This window comes from Hesperophylax consimilis, chromosome 22, assembly GCF_061612785.1.
Source record: "Hesperophylax consimilis isolate HC1 chromosome 22, BYU_Hcon_1.0, whole genome shotgun sequence".
In the NCBI taxonomy this organism is placed as follows: domain Eukaryota; kingdom Metazoa; phylum Arthropoda; class Insecta; order Trichoptera; family Limnephilidae; genus Hesperophylax; species Hesperophylax consimilis.
This window is the reverse complement of record NC_142857.1, coordinates 13,157,501-13,173,066: the sequence shown is the minus strand read 5'-3', so window position 1 is coordinate 13,173,066 and position 15,566 is coordinate 13,157,501. Positions and strand designations below refer to the sequence as shown.

At 31.8% G+C, this 15,566-nt stretch overlaps 1 protein-coding gene across 1 annotated transcript in view; it reads left to right on the top strand.

The window, feature by feature from the left end:
* LOC149412867 (potassium channel subfamily K member 18-like) overlaps window positions 1–15,566 on the top strand; it is a 283,444-nt gene that overhangs the window by 179,614 nt on the left and 88,264 nt on the right. Inside the window, exon 3 of the mRNA XM_089645627.1 lies at window positions 1,962–3,734. Coding sequence (XP_089501753.1) covers window positions 3,101–3,734 — 634 coding nt within the window. The 5' untranslated portion in view covers window positions 1,962–3,100. The remainder of the gene's footprint in view (window positions 1–1,961; window positions 3,735–15,566) is intronic.

The window sequence follows — 15,566 nt, the reverse complement described above, 5'->3', positions numbered from 1 at the left end:
ACTAATTTTACAGATTTTGTAACTAATTTTTTTTTTTTTTTAATTGCCGGAAACCCGGGCGTTTATTGCAATTACATGTTTAATATAACAAATGTGAAAGTAACCCGCCTCATAAGAATATTGTTAAGCCTAGGGAAGTTTTAAAACGCGTTAAAGTCATTTTTGTGAAATTTCTTCTCAAAGTTACAAAACAAAGAAACGTTATTTATACAACTTGTTTAATTAAATATAATAGCTTATTCATAATGTATGTAGCCATTAAAAACTGTAACCTTCCTGAAGAATTTATTTTACCAACCATAATATAACAAACAAAAGAAATACCACCATTCAGAATCGAAACTTTGCTTGAAATGGCTTTTTTTATATATATATTTTTTTTATATATATATTAGTATTACAGAAGTATTGTCCTCCATGCTAGGAGTTCACCTGTATTGTGGAGAACTTTTTCAATTGTAAAGTTATATAATAGTAAACAATACAGTGGAGTTTGTTAGACAGAAAAACAATAAAAATTACAATTTAAAATCGATTTTTACATAGTTTTAACAAAAACAAATGAGAAATATAGCAAAAATAAATATTAGGATTGTAGCCAGTTCCATATGTGTTTTTTGTACTCTGTAATATTAGATATTTTATATTGTGTTGGACGTGAATTGTATAGTTTTATAGCCTGGAATCTGTAGTGTTTTGTCAGAAGGATTTGTTGGTTTTTGGTATTAGTAGTTGGTGTGCATGTCTTGTTTTATTGTTGTATTGCGAGAAATTTGTGAAGTTTTAAATGTGTTTAGGTTCTTGTAAGGAAAAGTCAGTATTTGTTTTGAATATAATTTTTGAATCTTTAACACTGGGATTTTTTTAAATATGGTTGAAGTGGGTGTTAGTATATCCATGTTTGACGACCAGATCTTAATTTGCCAGATACTTTCCCTGCTTCTTCTTTCCCAACTCCTTCCCATCCCTTTTAGACTCGATTGGGGTTAATAGAAGGGTGCAGTGTATTTTTCCTGTGTAGTTTTCACAATAAAAACCATTTTGTCTTACTTCCCCATCAATATAAAATGATATATGTATGTTGATACGTAGTTTGATGAGAGTTATGTGGTTTATTTCAAGCATACCATTTATTTGTACGTATTATCTGGTGAACTTCTTTGTAAAAATGAACTCTCTATGACAACTTGTATGGTACCTGCTTATGTCAAATGCTCAGTTTTTCAAGTTATGCATATACTGTACACATATTATTGTACTCCTGAAACACTTAATGTACGAGTAAGCCTTCGAAGCATAAATAAATTTGATTTTCCATAATTTAAAACTTGTAAATTATCTAATACGAAGTAAACATGTTACAAAATATTATAAAAATTATAGAAGACATTGAAAAAGGTACATATTCTACTATAAAAAATTATACTTGAGTTTCTTTCTGCATATTTGTTCTACATAATGTTTTGTTCAGTTAAATAATAAATATATATAATTTGATATCGTCCATGTCTTTATCATAAGTCCGTGATATAAATCCTGATTTCCGTAAAAGATTTCAGCATTCCGAGAATATTAAATGAATAAATTGTATAATCTTGTTGGAATCTGTCTATAAAACGACGCTAGCGGTTAAATTCACCTGACATAACAGAATAAATGTAATATTAATCTCACCTTTGATTTTCATAAAAATAATCTTTTTTATAAACCCTATACTACTTTGCAATTTACTATTTCAGTGTTCATTCCCTTTCAGAACTTTTCTTTGTTGGTATTTGTCTTTATATCTTTCTTATTTTGTTTCTTTCTGTATTTTTTCCTTTCAGAATTTTCCTCTTCGAGTATTTTTTAACTAACAATGTGTTCTAATTATTTTCTCCGGTATTTTCCAATCATCTTTAAAAGCAAAGAAAGAGGAAGCTAATCGAACCATTGAAATAACTTTATTATTTTGTTTTCAGATCCTCGGCTCGGATAACTTGTTCGCAGAAGACTCGAGAGTAATCCCGGAGCGTCTAATAGGAAAACGATAAAAGATGAAATGAAAAGATAAACAAAGATGAAACTAACCTCCTCGATGGTTCTCCTAATATAATGAAAACTGGAAATCAAATTTAAATCCTAATTTAAACGATCAACCGAGCTCCGCGGAATGGAGCAAAATATCATCTAACGAAGCGTGAAGAATCGGCAAGGGTCTCTAATGATATTTTAAATTATTTTCTGGAACGATCGTATTTAAGTCACCCGTCTTAAATGCCAATAATTCGCTTTTCTTGTTATCTTCAGTTTCTTTATTGAAAAATTCCTGTTCAGTTATCAAAGTCTTTCATAACAAATAGGTTATTACAAAAGGATGTCTCTCCGAGTAAATGAACTGAAAGTGATTCGCTTCCCTCTTAGAAATAATGGAAGGAATATTTACCATATTTGATCGGGAGTCAGACAACAATGTGTGGCTCTGAGTCCTGCCAGGAAAGACGTCCAAACCGACACTGAAAATTGAAAAATTGTTAAAACGAATCTAAGGGGAAGAAATGTAAGCGTTTTTACCCTGAGGAAATGTGGTAATTTTCCTCTCACAATAGATTCACAACGTTGCTTTGATAAAGTGTGAACATACGAGACACATTTAAATTCTACGCAGCAACTTTTTACATTGTGTTAATGTGGCGCCACGGTGAATCGTCGGTAAATATCCAAAATAAATATAAACAGTTATGTAGGGAGATACGCTGACATAGACGGAGACCTGGAACGGAGTGGAACAGCCACTTAGCATAACTGTCTGAAGTAACAACACTAACAAATCTGAAATGCTAAAAGAAATCGTGAGGAGGGTCTAAATTGACAAGCAAGAATTCGGATATTCTTTGTTAAAAATACAAATCGTTTTAAATTGCGTTTTTGTATTTACTACATGGCAGACATACGTGATTCCCTTTTAAACATTTAAAAAATGGTTCTAAGACTTTTAAAAGTGTATAGTGCTAATATACACGTAAACACGATATCGTTTCAAACATTTGTGAAAAAGAAAGTTGATAAGTGATGGAAGATACTAAAAAAACATTTAATTGAGAGATAATCTCAACGCAAAATGATGCACGAATCATCGTCTGGAGCTAATCCATCATCTACGTCCTACTCACAGCATCCCATCTACAGAAACCCCTCTTGCAGCTCTGCATCACCAGGGACCTCATCTTCGTGCTGTTTCTCAAAGAAAAGACCACACAAACCAAATAAAGCTTCAAGAGATGACTCGGTTCTCTGCTGCTGTTGCACTTGTCCAACTCCTACTTCTTCTGCATCAGTTTTGACTTGCTTAGGAGTTTGCATCATAGTTCTAGTGTATACTTTACTTGGTGCTTTTGCATTCATGGCTCTTGAGGGCACGTTTGCATCATTCAGAGAAACTGAAACTTCTGTGGCTGCGTCTCAGCCAAACCCTAGCACAACTGATAGTCTTGTAGGGGCTGAGATTCGTTCAAAGACTGTAGAAAAGCTATGGTCCATAACGGAAGACTTGAATATCTTGTATAAGGATAACTGGACCAGGTTGGCTGCCCAGGAGGTGATGGAGTTTCAGGATACCCTAGTGAGGGCTATGAGGGGAAATACCGGAGTCAGCTACAGGCAGAGAGGGACCCAGACATATCTGCATGGTCCACAACATCGGTGGTCTTTCTCTTCGAGTTTCCTGTACTCGCTGACGCTGATTACGACGATAGGTGAGTTAACCTTTTTCTTCATTAAAATTACACCATTTTACACCGAATGCCATACTAATTGTAAAAGTCTGTTAGAAGTTTTACGTAACATTTTTGAACACTTCTATTAGTGGAATATTCATAAAAAATGTACATTTAGTATACAAATACTGTGTAAGATATATTACCTAAGTAAACAAATAGATTAGTAATCTATATTATTTAAACATCAACGGTGCGAAGGTTTAGTTTCGTAATCCACGCTTATTTTACTGATAAATATTTTTTTAGCTTATTTTTTTATATATTCAATAATATTCAGTTTATATAAAACATATAAAAACAGTATTTTTAAACAAGTACTGCTATTTACATACTTCACAACTTAGCAGAACGTATGTATGGATGATTTTTTGTTGTAAATTGATGATTGATTTCTTAAAAGAAAAACACTATATAAACTACCAGACTTGTGGGTCGGCAATTTAATTTTGCAATCTGATAGTATTATTGTCCCAGCGTCTGGACGGTGTAGGCCCTCTGATTGGTCAAATTTAAATTGTCTGTTTCGGGTAACTTGAATATTAAGACACAATTCCATACTAAAATAGGATCGCCTCATAATAATACGAGATTTCTTCATAAGCATCGTTTCTGCTCATATAATTTTTGGATAATATCGAAGAAAATATGTTTTAGAAAGTTCATAATCCATTGGAATAATTACATTACAATGAAAATTCTCCACAGTTACGTGATTATGTTTGACGTTTATAAAAATTCACGCGTTTCTTCAAGATGGCCGACAGAGCGCACCTCTGGCGGTTTAAAAACGAACCAAATGCCTGGCGCGAATATTTAAATATGCAGCTAACAATACTTGACTACTTACCATTAACAAGCGTTTTATAAGAAGATTTCTTCTGGAAGCTTATCACTTTGTAATGGCATTTATCATTATTTTTTATATATTTTTTTCTTATTAATTATATCTGATTTTATATTGGCATGTTTTCTAATTTCTAAAATTGCAAAATTATTTATTTGCGATGCTTTATATCCTGAGTGAAGTATTTTAAGACCTGAATTTTTATCGAAAGTGTGATCATTATTTAAAAGATTATTTGCAAACTCAGATTCACTATTTCCATTTATAGCCCTGCGATATTCTTTAGTTCTGACTTCAAAGTTTCTATTGGTTCTACCTTTGTAAAAGAAATTACAATCATCTCAATTGAGTTTTTAAACTCCTGTTTTTTTTGTTTGAATTTTGCTATCATTATTATTAAGAATATATTTCTTCATTGTTATTAGTGTTAAACGCCAGTTGAATGGTACCAGGATTGTTTATATATATATAATTTTAGAAGTATCGTTATCCACAAACAGAATTCTACGCCATTGTTTATTTCTATCTTTAGAAAGACCGTTTGAAGAGAATGTGTTTAATTTTTTTATTTAGTATTTCAACTATCAATTTATTAGAATAACCGTTATTAAATGCTATTTGTCTTATGAATATATTGTTTTATGGTTATATGCTATTTGTTTTTTTCAGGTCTTAAAATACTTCACTATAAATAATTTTGAAATTTTAGAAATGAGGAAACATATTAATATAAAAGCAGATATAATTAACAAGAATTTTTTTATAAACTCTCTTTTAAATATTTTCCCACTCAACTGGTCTTTCCCGTCTAACGATATTGTAATTCCTAATTATTATAAACCCAGCCTACTCTTACTCCTCCCCCCTCCTTCCACTTCTTCTTTCCCAATTGCAATCTATATTTAATTTTTGACTTCGGTGTATACACAATAAAATGTAAACATTATATTTATTTATTTATTGGACAATTTGCATAGCGCCGCTTTTGTGAGATATCACCTCAGGGGCGCTATATTGTAATAATCTACCTTTATATATAGATTTTTACTCTCCTGATGAAGGTGTATATATAATCTAGCTTTAAACTTTATTAGATACAGTAACAGTTGTAGGTAAAGAATTACCACCAGTTGGAGTAAAATTAACACCTTTTAATTAAACCGACTGCTAATGTCATCGCACAATTACCCTCCTTTTATTCATAAACACGGGTACAATTAATCAATATGTAATAATCTATTATTTACGTCAACTTTGTTAAAACTATCTTTAATTGTGACAAACTAAACGATATTGATTTAACTTATAGACATTGACGGTTGTAACACATATTTAAGCACTGCAAGTCTCCTATGAGCTAATTATATTAGGTACCTAAGATAACAGTTAATATCAGTTGTAGACATGTAGTCAATAATAGTGTTTCATTTGAAATAATCCATCACAAATACGTAAAATTTCATTTATTCAAACAACTGTCATTCTTATTATGCGTAAATTTAGAATGTTATTATTAATTAACTCCTTCCTGTTCCGTGTTTTAACAATATATATACTCACCCTCTCTCTGTGAATGTTCTAATATCTATCTATTAAATGTAACTGTTGTTAATATCACTTAAAATGGGCGAAGCCCAAGCAAGAGCCGCCCGCAGGGCCTAGCAGAAAAAAACCCGCGGAGCGGGTTTTTAACTGCTAGTTATAATTATAATACCAATGCAAAAATATAAAAAAAATTACAACACAGAAAATAGAGTTTTTAAATTTAATTAACTTAGAGCACAAAAGTTCCAACTGCTCCCAACCGTCTGGAGCCAGTGAGACTATTGTAACCCCATTTGGGGAATGTTGTGAGGCTGAAGGTAAAAGGGAGGGGAAGGAGACGGGGAAGAGGAAGGTTTGGAAATTCCTGGCTATACAAAACTGGTCACCGCACACTGCTAAACCTATTTCAAGCAACATTTCAATTCTGATATTGGAGAAGAATTTTACAATTATTTTTTAATGATGTTGGTTGGTTACTAATGTTTGTAAGACAAGGTTTTTTATGCATAGAACAAAGGATAAAAGAATATTATAAGCAATAATTAGTCGCCTGAAATTATCCATACAATTTGAAAATATTTCCCGAGTAAAAATAGATGCCGCTGACGGGAAATGAACCCGCACCGTTCGATGTCCGGTCAGGTGCTCTGGACCACTGAGCTACGGCGGCTTATTTCCAACCCTCCAAATAATTTTAAATGTACTAGTACTTCAGTCAACAATTACTGCTCATCATATTTTTTCACCTGTAAACAACAGGTTCGCGGAATGATAAAAAGTGTTATTCTGTTATATTCGTTGTGGTTTTAAAATTTGTTTGATAATTATTATAAAGTACGAGTATGTGTGGTAAGTGTTCGTCACACATTGTTTTTGCAATATCCTGTACACAAATTTACAGTGATAATTATTCATGGTATTATCGATTATCAACAAAATGTTTTTGGAAATATCTATAAGGCAATTATAAATTTGTGTCATTATTTGTCAAACAGCTTCGCTTCAAAATTATATAAATGTGAGTTCCTCTACAATTTTATATAACATTCTAACGAATTCCGCAAATAAATCTAAATTTATCTAATCAAAATTATGTGGAATGTGTCATGTGAAAATTGGCTTTTACGGACAAAGGTTTTTGATTGTTTTAAATTTGATGGTTATTCCCTGCGATTGAAAGACAGTGGTAAATGTCTCAAATAAAGAGAAAATAATCGTATCTAACAAGAGCGATTATAAAAAAAAAACATTTATTTTTCGAAAGGTTATGAATCTTTAACGAAATGTAAAGTTTCTTTGAGGTGATTTTATAACGAAACGGCGCAATACAAAGGTGACCATTTACGTAAAACATGTATGTTGTATATAGGTAATGAGTAAGATTAAGAAAGGAGAGCTTAGACGGTTTTGGCATAAAGAGCAAATGAACGATGAAAGGAGCGTAAGGACAATATATGACGCAAATGTGAATGGTAGCAGAAGTCGGGGACGCCCGAGAAAGACATGGCATGATCAAGTGAATCAGATACTTAAGTCGGGCCATGTCAAGAGTATGTATGATGTATGAATGTGAATGAGGCAAGGAGTGTGTGCCAAGACCTAGTTGTTTGGCGGTCCGTCCTCTCTGCCTACCCAAGTGAACTTTTTTTTTAAATACTTTTGCGTTTTTGAACTACATAAAAATTTTATTTTTGTTTTCGTGTATAGCACATGTTATGAAACCAACGATAGGATTTGAAAACTTATTTCGAAGCCGCTTTAGCTATGTAAAAGAAACTACCCAATCTATAAAGGAGCCGCTTTCCAAACATCATACCTTTCTACGTAAATCGTTATCAAAATAAAATTTCACTCTTCAAATAATTATACAAAAGGGAATCTGGTAAATTTTGTTCCATTTTACGCGAATGTTAGGTTTTTCCTGACATCGTGTATTTGATTTGAATTTGACGGCTTATATTTAAAAACAATTTCATGGAAGCAATGTTTTTTATAACATAAATATTGTCTTATGAATGAGTGGGTAAACATTTACACAAGAAATAAACGTGAGTTCTAAATGTCAGTTTATCTTGCTTTTTTCCTGGGAATTCTAACCAATTTCATATTTTATTGTATGAACGAGATAAAAAAGTGAGTAGACGGTTTTCCTCCAGATTTCCTACATTTAAGTTATATTTTTTTTGAATTTCGTATTCTATGAAATAATGTGACATTTTGAAAAAAAATATTTGTAGTAAGTAGTGTGTTTTTTTTTAACTTTTTGTAATTTTAAATTAAAACATTCCAATTAATAAATATTTTAATTTCAAATGTAAAAAATTAAAAAGTAAATTTATCTTGTTTATAAAACGGTATTTTTTACATCATTTTCAAAAAGAAGAAATATAATATGGCATTTCAAAAATACCTTAGAAATTTTCCAAAATTCGAAGAGAAATTATTTAATTGAATTTTTTTTACAGCTTATACAACAGATAAATAATTATCTTTGGATGGTTAAACAATGTATACCTTTTTATGAACTACCTATTTTATGGCTGTTAAATATCAGTTTCTATTAGTGAGGTTTTTATATAGTCGATTGTATTAAAGTTTTACCTCGTTTGAATATGTTTAAAGTGCCAAAAAATTTATTAGTAAGTCTTAAACAGCCCATTATTTAAGCAAACTGAGGGCATGATTACACAAATCTCGTTTTAAAAAAACACCTACAACTTAATGAGATAAGGGATGTACTCCGCCCACCTCGCTTGAACAGCAATTACAGATAATTTATAGTATGTTTCGCAGCCCTTAAATCAGAGGCGGACAACCCTGCCACGAAACACCTTACTTAGAACATTAAAAGTAAACGTACCTTCGTATTCTCCACCACACATCTTATTTCATTCCGTCTTACTTGCTAGATTTTTAAGCGCCGGTTCAGCGTCGGTACGGTTAAACTGTCCTTATGTTAGGTTTAACTATACTTGAGCGTCGTGGAAATGAGTGAAATTTTTCACTGTTCCCGCCTTATTTTACACCGCGTTTATAAGACGTAAATAGGACAGATTTTAACAAATTATCAAAAAAATTAAAGTCTGCTTAAGATGCTAAAAACAACAATTGTCCTGGAGATATAAATAATATAGTTCGGACGAGATATAAAAATTACTAATTTAAAATGATAATATGGTATACTTGCGACACTTTTCAGAGTGGAAGATACTCTCAGCATCGCCCTGGTGTAAGACCACCATTTAGAATTGAAACATTTCTTGAAATGGCTTTGGCCTATTTGGTGACCCGATCTGGATAGCTAGGTACTTAAAGTTCTTGCTGTCCTACCTTACACACCTGCAATCAATGTGTGCTTTGAAAGCAATTGGATGATATAAAATAACACAAAATTTGATTTTAATTGTAATAAGTGGGATTTCATTCTATCACAAAACCCTTTTTTTATACTAAAGATCAAATTCGTATATTTTTTGTAGATATTTTTAATATATTTACTTCGGATCAATTGTGTAAACAAATAATACCCAACAGATGACCGACTTCCTAATCTACTTTGTTAAAGTGGCATTCAGAGTGCCTGACCAAATAAGCTGTCTGCTCTTTCAAAGGGTTCTTTAATTTTTTTACGACTCTGTGGGAATGGCTGCAGGAGACTGAAAAAGCTGAACTAAAAAGCTAAATCTAAAAAAAAATTGTACGGACGCTATCATTAGTCACGTTGTGTTTTTATGGATAGAAATGACCGCATATTGGGAAAATAAGGTTTTCCGCGGTAATTTATTTAAGATGGGAACAGTAGAGGTAATAGTTAACGGCTTTTGTTAGTACTCCAGAATGATGTGAAAGGATTATATATAGATAAGTAAGAGAACTTTATTTTATTTTAACCTTAAAAAAAATGTTAAAAATCACCGCTCACCAACTCTAAAAGGTTCTTCACGCCTGTCTTAAATAATAAAATATAAGAAGAGGTGTAAGTGCTTCTCACAACACACGAGGTGAGAAAATAGGGAGTAAGGTTTCGCAAGCAATTTACGAGCGCGTGTAAGCCCTTTTCCACACGGTATCAAAGTAATAAACCAATACAGCTGAATATCAGGGGAAAATAAATTAATTTGGTTCATCCTGTATAACGTTAAAAATAAATAACTTTGACTAAAAAAACATGTTTATTTAGTAAAAAGAAAAAATATTGCGAGGAAAGCGTTGTTTTTGTATTGTTCTCGTGCGAACATTTTCCGGGTTGTAATAATATATGTTTTTTTTTTACTTGTAACTTCCGATTTAGTTGTCCGGGTTAAATCTTCCCCAAAGGAAAAACTTAACCCTTCCACTCACTTTTCCACAAATGATCATCTAGTCAATCAACATTATGTAAGTGCATTATATAAGCAAAATAAATACAAAACAATACAAGAACAACACGTCAACTCACCAGAGATCAAATGGTAAAATAATTCACCGACTCCAGATATTATCATATCAGAGGGTTCGGCTCGGTAGAACTTCTAACAGGGCCTATAAATCCTACTGATCCCTCAACATAAATATTTAAAAAATCTTTTGTTATCCTACATGTATTCAAAATGACCGACTTTTGCATCTTTATATATAATTTATTTGATAGATCTAATACGCCTAAATTTTTAATTAGAGAGCTAGGTATAATGCCAGTAGCCGAAATAACGAATGGTAATATTTTTATAGTCTGAGAATGCCAAATTCTTTTTATTTCATTTCCTAAATCTGTGTATTTTCTTATTTTTTCACTAACAGATTTTTGAATATTACAGGAATTTGGAATAGCGACATCAATGATATAAGTTATTTTTTTAATTTTGTCATGTAAAACTATATCGGGTCTATTATGACTAATCGTTTGGTCTGTTAGTATAGTTTTATCATAATATATTTTATAAAATTCGTTTTCTAAAAATGAATTTGGTTCGTATTCATAATATGGTACTACATTACGGCAGTCAATCAAGTTATGTTTAATTACCAAATTTTGGTGAATTATTTTTAAAACTTGATTGTGCCTAAATGTATACTCGGACGGTGCTAATATAGAACATCCTGATATAATATGTTCTATAGTTTCCGGAAAAGCCAAACATTTTCTACACAAATCATCAATTTGATTTGAATCTTTGATTATATGCTTTCTATAATTTTTAGTATTAATGACTCTATCCTGAATGGCAAGCATAAATCCTTCTATTTTGGCAAGCATAAATCCTTCTATTTTTAATTATTATTATTATTTTAATTATTATTATTATTTTATTTTTTTGGTAAACTAATGTGTAAGACAAGATTTTTTATGCATAGCACAAAGGGTAACAATTATATTATAAGCAATAATTATTAGCCTGAAACACTAATCCACATTGAAAATCTCCTGATAAAAGATACATGACGCCAACGGGACTTGAACCCGTGTCCTTTCGATTTCCGGTCGACAGCTCTGACCACTGAGCTATGGCGGCTTATCTCTTATCCGCGAAATAATTCAATATATACTAGTGTTTCATTCAACAATTACAGCTTGTTACATTTTAATTGTTGAATGAAAAACTAGTATAAATTGAATTATTTCGTTCAAGTCCCGTTGGCGTCATGTATCTTTTATCAGGAGATTTTTCAATGTGGATTAGTGTTTCAGGCGAATAATTATTGCTTATAAAATAAATATTGTTTTATGTAAATGCTAAGTTTCGTTTCGTTAAGTTTCGTTTGATGATAATCAAACGTGTCGATAACATCGATGATGTGAAATAAACCAATCTTAGTACAAGCCGTAACCGTATTAAGGGGAAATAATATATTTAAAGTTAAGCGTGTTTGGCATAAATTATTGACCACTTATTTGCATGTTAATTTTGACCACATTAAATCTTTGTATTACATTGGTTAATTTAACACAGCACCAATAATTTGTCTAATGCAGTGACTAATAGTATTAGATAGTTACTTCATTTTAACTCTCAATGTGCAATGTACAAATCAAAGTGTTTCATGAAGAAGAGAAATTTCTTGTCCAAAATCTGATTAAAGAGACGAGCCGAACAATTTCCGTTGCAGATAATTATTTAATCTCATTAAATCAAAGTTCCGTAGTTCAATCTGATTGCATTGGCTTCATTCTATTGAATATTTAATATGTCGCTATTTAACAATAGTTGAAACTGATTACATTGGCTTCATCCTATCGTTAGATGGCTTCATGTTCTTGAATATTTAATGTGTTACTATTTAACAATAAAAACCGCCATGAATCCCATGTGCACATTATTCCGTAGGATTCAGAAAATGATTTAAAGTAGCGTTACTTTAGAAATAGTGCATGAGTAAGAATGGTAACGAAAAAGATTTAGATTTAGTGCACAAATCATGTCATAGGGGTATATTTTTATATTGCAGATGTAGAACGTATTAGAAACATAATTATTCATCTCAAATTGTGTCCCCCTTTGGACAATTTAACAAGGGAGGGAGGCAAGACTAGGCAATGGGGTAAACCTAAGACATTATATTCTATACTAATGAAAAATTACTGATTCAATAAAATCCGCTAATGCCTATCGGCTGTAGCACTGTTATACTGTTATTATATGGTTCGTATCACAAATAATATAAGTTCTGGTGTTCATATAAATAGTACTTTGAGATAGATTACTTCGTTTATTGCTAACCAAGTGCAAAGATTACGGATACGTGGTTACTAGCAAAGAGTTGAGATGTGAGAGGGAGATGAACACGAAACAAGGACTTTTATACAGTTGTAATCTATCTGTCTCGCTCTACAGATACATGAGCTAGATAGTAATATTATGGTCAATTTGTAAAAGAAAGAACTTTTCTTGGAAATATTCGAATTTCATGTTTTGCTCTGCCATTTTTTCTTTTACTTTACAAAGACATTTATTTACACTTTTGTACCCTGTTTTTTTCTTATAGTTTTCACAGGCAGTAAAAAATACAAAAAGGATCCGGTAAATTTCTTCAACATTCCACAACTTATTCCTTTTGTTATCTAACGAAGCTAATCGCACAGCTCACAACTCAAATAGATAGGGGCAATTTGTTCCAAGAATTGCAGAATTATTTCAACTAGCCTTTTTGCTTTCTTTTTAAGAGAGAATCGCTGTTACAAAAAGTTAGTTTGCTGTCACCGACACAGACATAGAAAAGACAAGACGAAGGGATGCTGAAAGAATCGCTATCAGATTCAAATTAGCGAATTCCAACGAAAGAGATTAATTGACCAGCACAGACTTCAGGGCCAATCTCTCTGAAAAAGGAGATAAGCTTCACTTGCGCTTTAACTGACTTGAGAATTTCGTAAGAATCTAATTAACGGAGCGAAATCTAAAATGTCTAATCTTAACACTGTGGTGAGATAAAACAGAACAATGCGGGTTGCTGTCATGATAATTCGTTAATTATTAATTTACTAAGAAAAACGTAAGATTATAAGTTGAATACCTACCATTCCATGATATTTTTTAAAGTTTTGTACCTACTTACTTTTTTTAACCCCTCTGGCATATTGACCGTTGTATTTCAAAGACGCTCTCAGAAATTCGGATAATTCCTTTGTATTTCCGCTTTTGAAATAAAATATAAATTGATGGAATATTTCTTAATGCATCTGAAAACTAAAAACTGTTTTTGAAAGGTTATTAAATAAGCTTTCAAAAATTTACACTTCCAGGATTTTACTTCATTAATTTATTCATTAATCAAGAAAACCAAATCGAAATTCAAATAGATGTATTTAAAAATACTCTCTTTTAAGAATGAACTTATATCTATAGTCGACGCGATTGGCTTCATATTTTTCTATAGAAATATTCAATGAGTTCTGTGTGAAGAAAAAATCCTTTCAAATGCAGCACTTCATTTAAATCTAGAATGAATTGATTTTATTTGATTCATAAAGCATTTAAATTCAGAGTGAATCACAAATAAGACATTTTGACAATGTATCTGTAATATTCTAGAATAACAGCCTTACATTACGATCCTTATATTTTACCTGCGAGAATCGGGTGTTGTTTTCATATTGTTTTATGTTTCGAAAGCCTTAGAGACATCTGGACGGAAACACCTAACAACCTGTCAAAATGATGGAAAGCTATTTATCTCGCTGACGGCTCAATGTCTGAGACAATCATCTAGAGTACTTTATAATAGTATAGTATGGTACCTGATAATAAATGAAGGAAAAATACGTATTTTTCTTGTTGGAAAACTGTTTCTGTTTTTGATTTAGGTAGTTCGAAACAAATAGTTATAAATCTTAGGACGATATTAACAAAATATGTAAATACCTCGTATCTCTAAATGACAAGATGTGGGAATCTGTAGACAAAAAATCATTTTTAATATAGTAAGAATTATAGTACCAACCTAATTACAGACCTCTTCACCAAAAACAACATGTTATGAAAACATGAAAAATCAGTATTTACTGAGTATTGTTCTCGATTCGGTCAATTTACCACCACTAAATGAATTTTTATCTGAATTAGTATATATTGTGCCTCGGAAGTTTAAATTCAGTTGGGAAATAATTTGAAATGGCTCACACGTTACATGATTAAGTAAAATTATTTATAACGGGTTTGTTTTTTCATCAAACAAACACTGATTTTCCTCGATATGTATAATTTTTCACGACAAAATAATGTGTCATATCTAGAAAATAAGCACTTTATTTGACGTGAAGACATCTGATTTAATGCTTTTAAATGTGGTATATTTTGTGAAGAATAAATGCAGATTAAACCATTAATGGAGGACTGAACACAGTTGGCGGTATCAAAAATTGTCCAAAGAAGCGAAGTTAGCCGTCCACAATGGAGTGTTGGTACCTACCCTGATGTGTGAAAGTGAGGCATGGAACTGACAGAAAAAGAATGAAAGTACACTGAATGCTGTAGAAATGATATCCCTGAGACGTATGCGTAGTAAAACCATTTACTATCGTGTGAGAAATGTGGAGATCCGCAAAGAGTTCAAGGCTGATGTAAGCGTAGTGAGTAAGATTAAAAAAGGGACGATTAAATATGGTTTAGGCATACAGAGCGAATGAGCGAAGAAAGGAGAGTAAGGAGAATATGTGACGCAAATGCGAATGGTAGCAGTAGTCGGAGACGACTGAGGAAAACATGTCATGATTAAGTGTATCAGAAACTTGTCAAGAGTCGGAATAAAAAGGAGTATCTTTTATACGATGTATGAATCTGTGGATGAAAGTGTGGGCCAAGACCGAATTGTTTGGCGGTCCATCTTGTCTCTCTACCCCTGTGGGAAACGGCGTGATGGTTAGTTAGTTAGTTATTTTACTAAACATTGTCATAAAACAACCTTTTTTGTACTTGCGAATTGTCACTTAAACACAGGAAGTC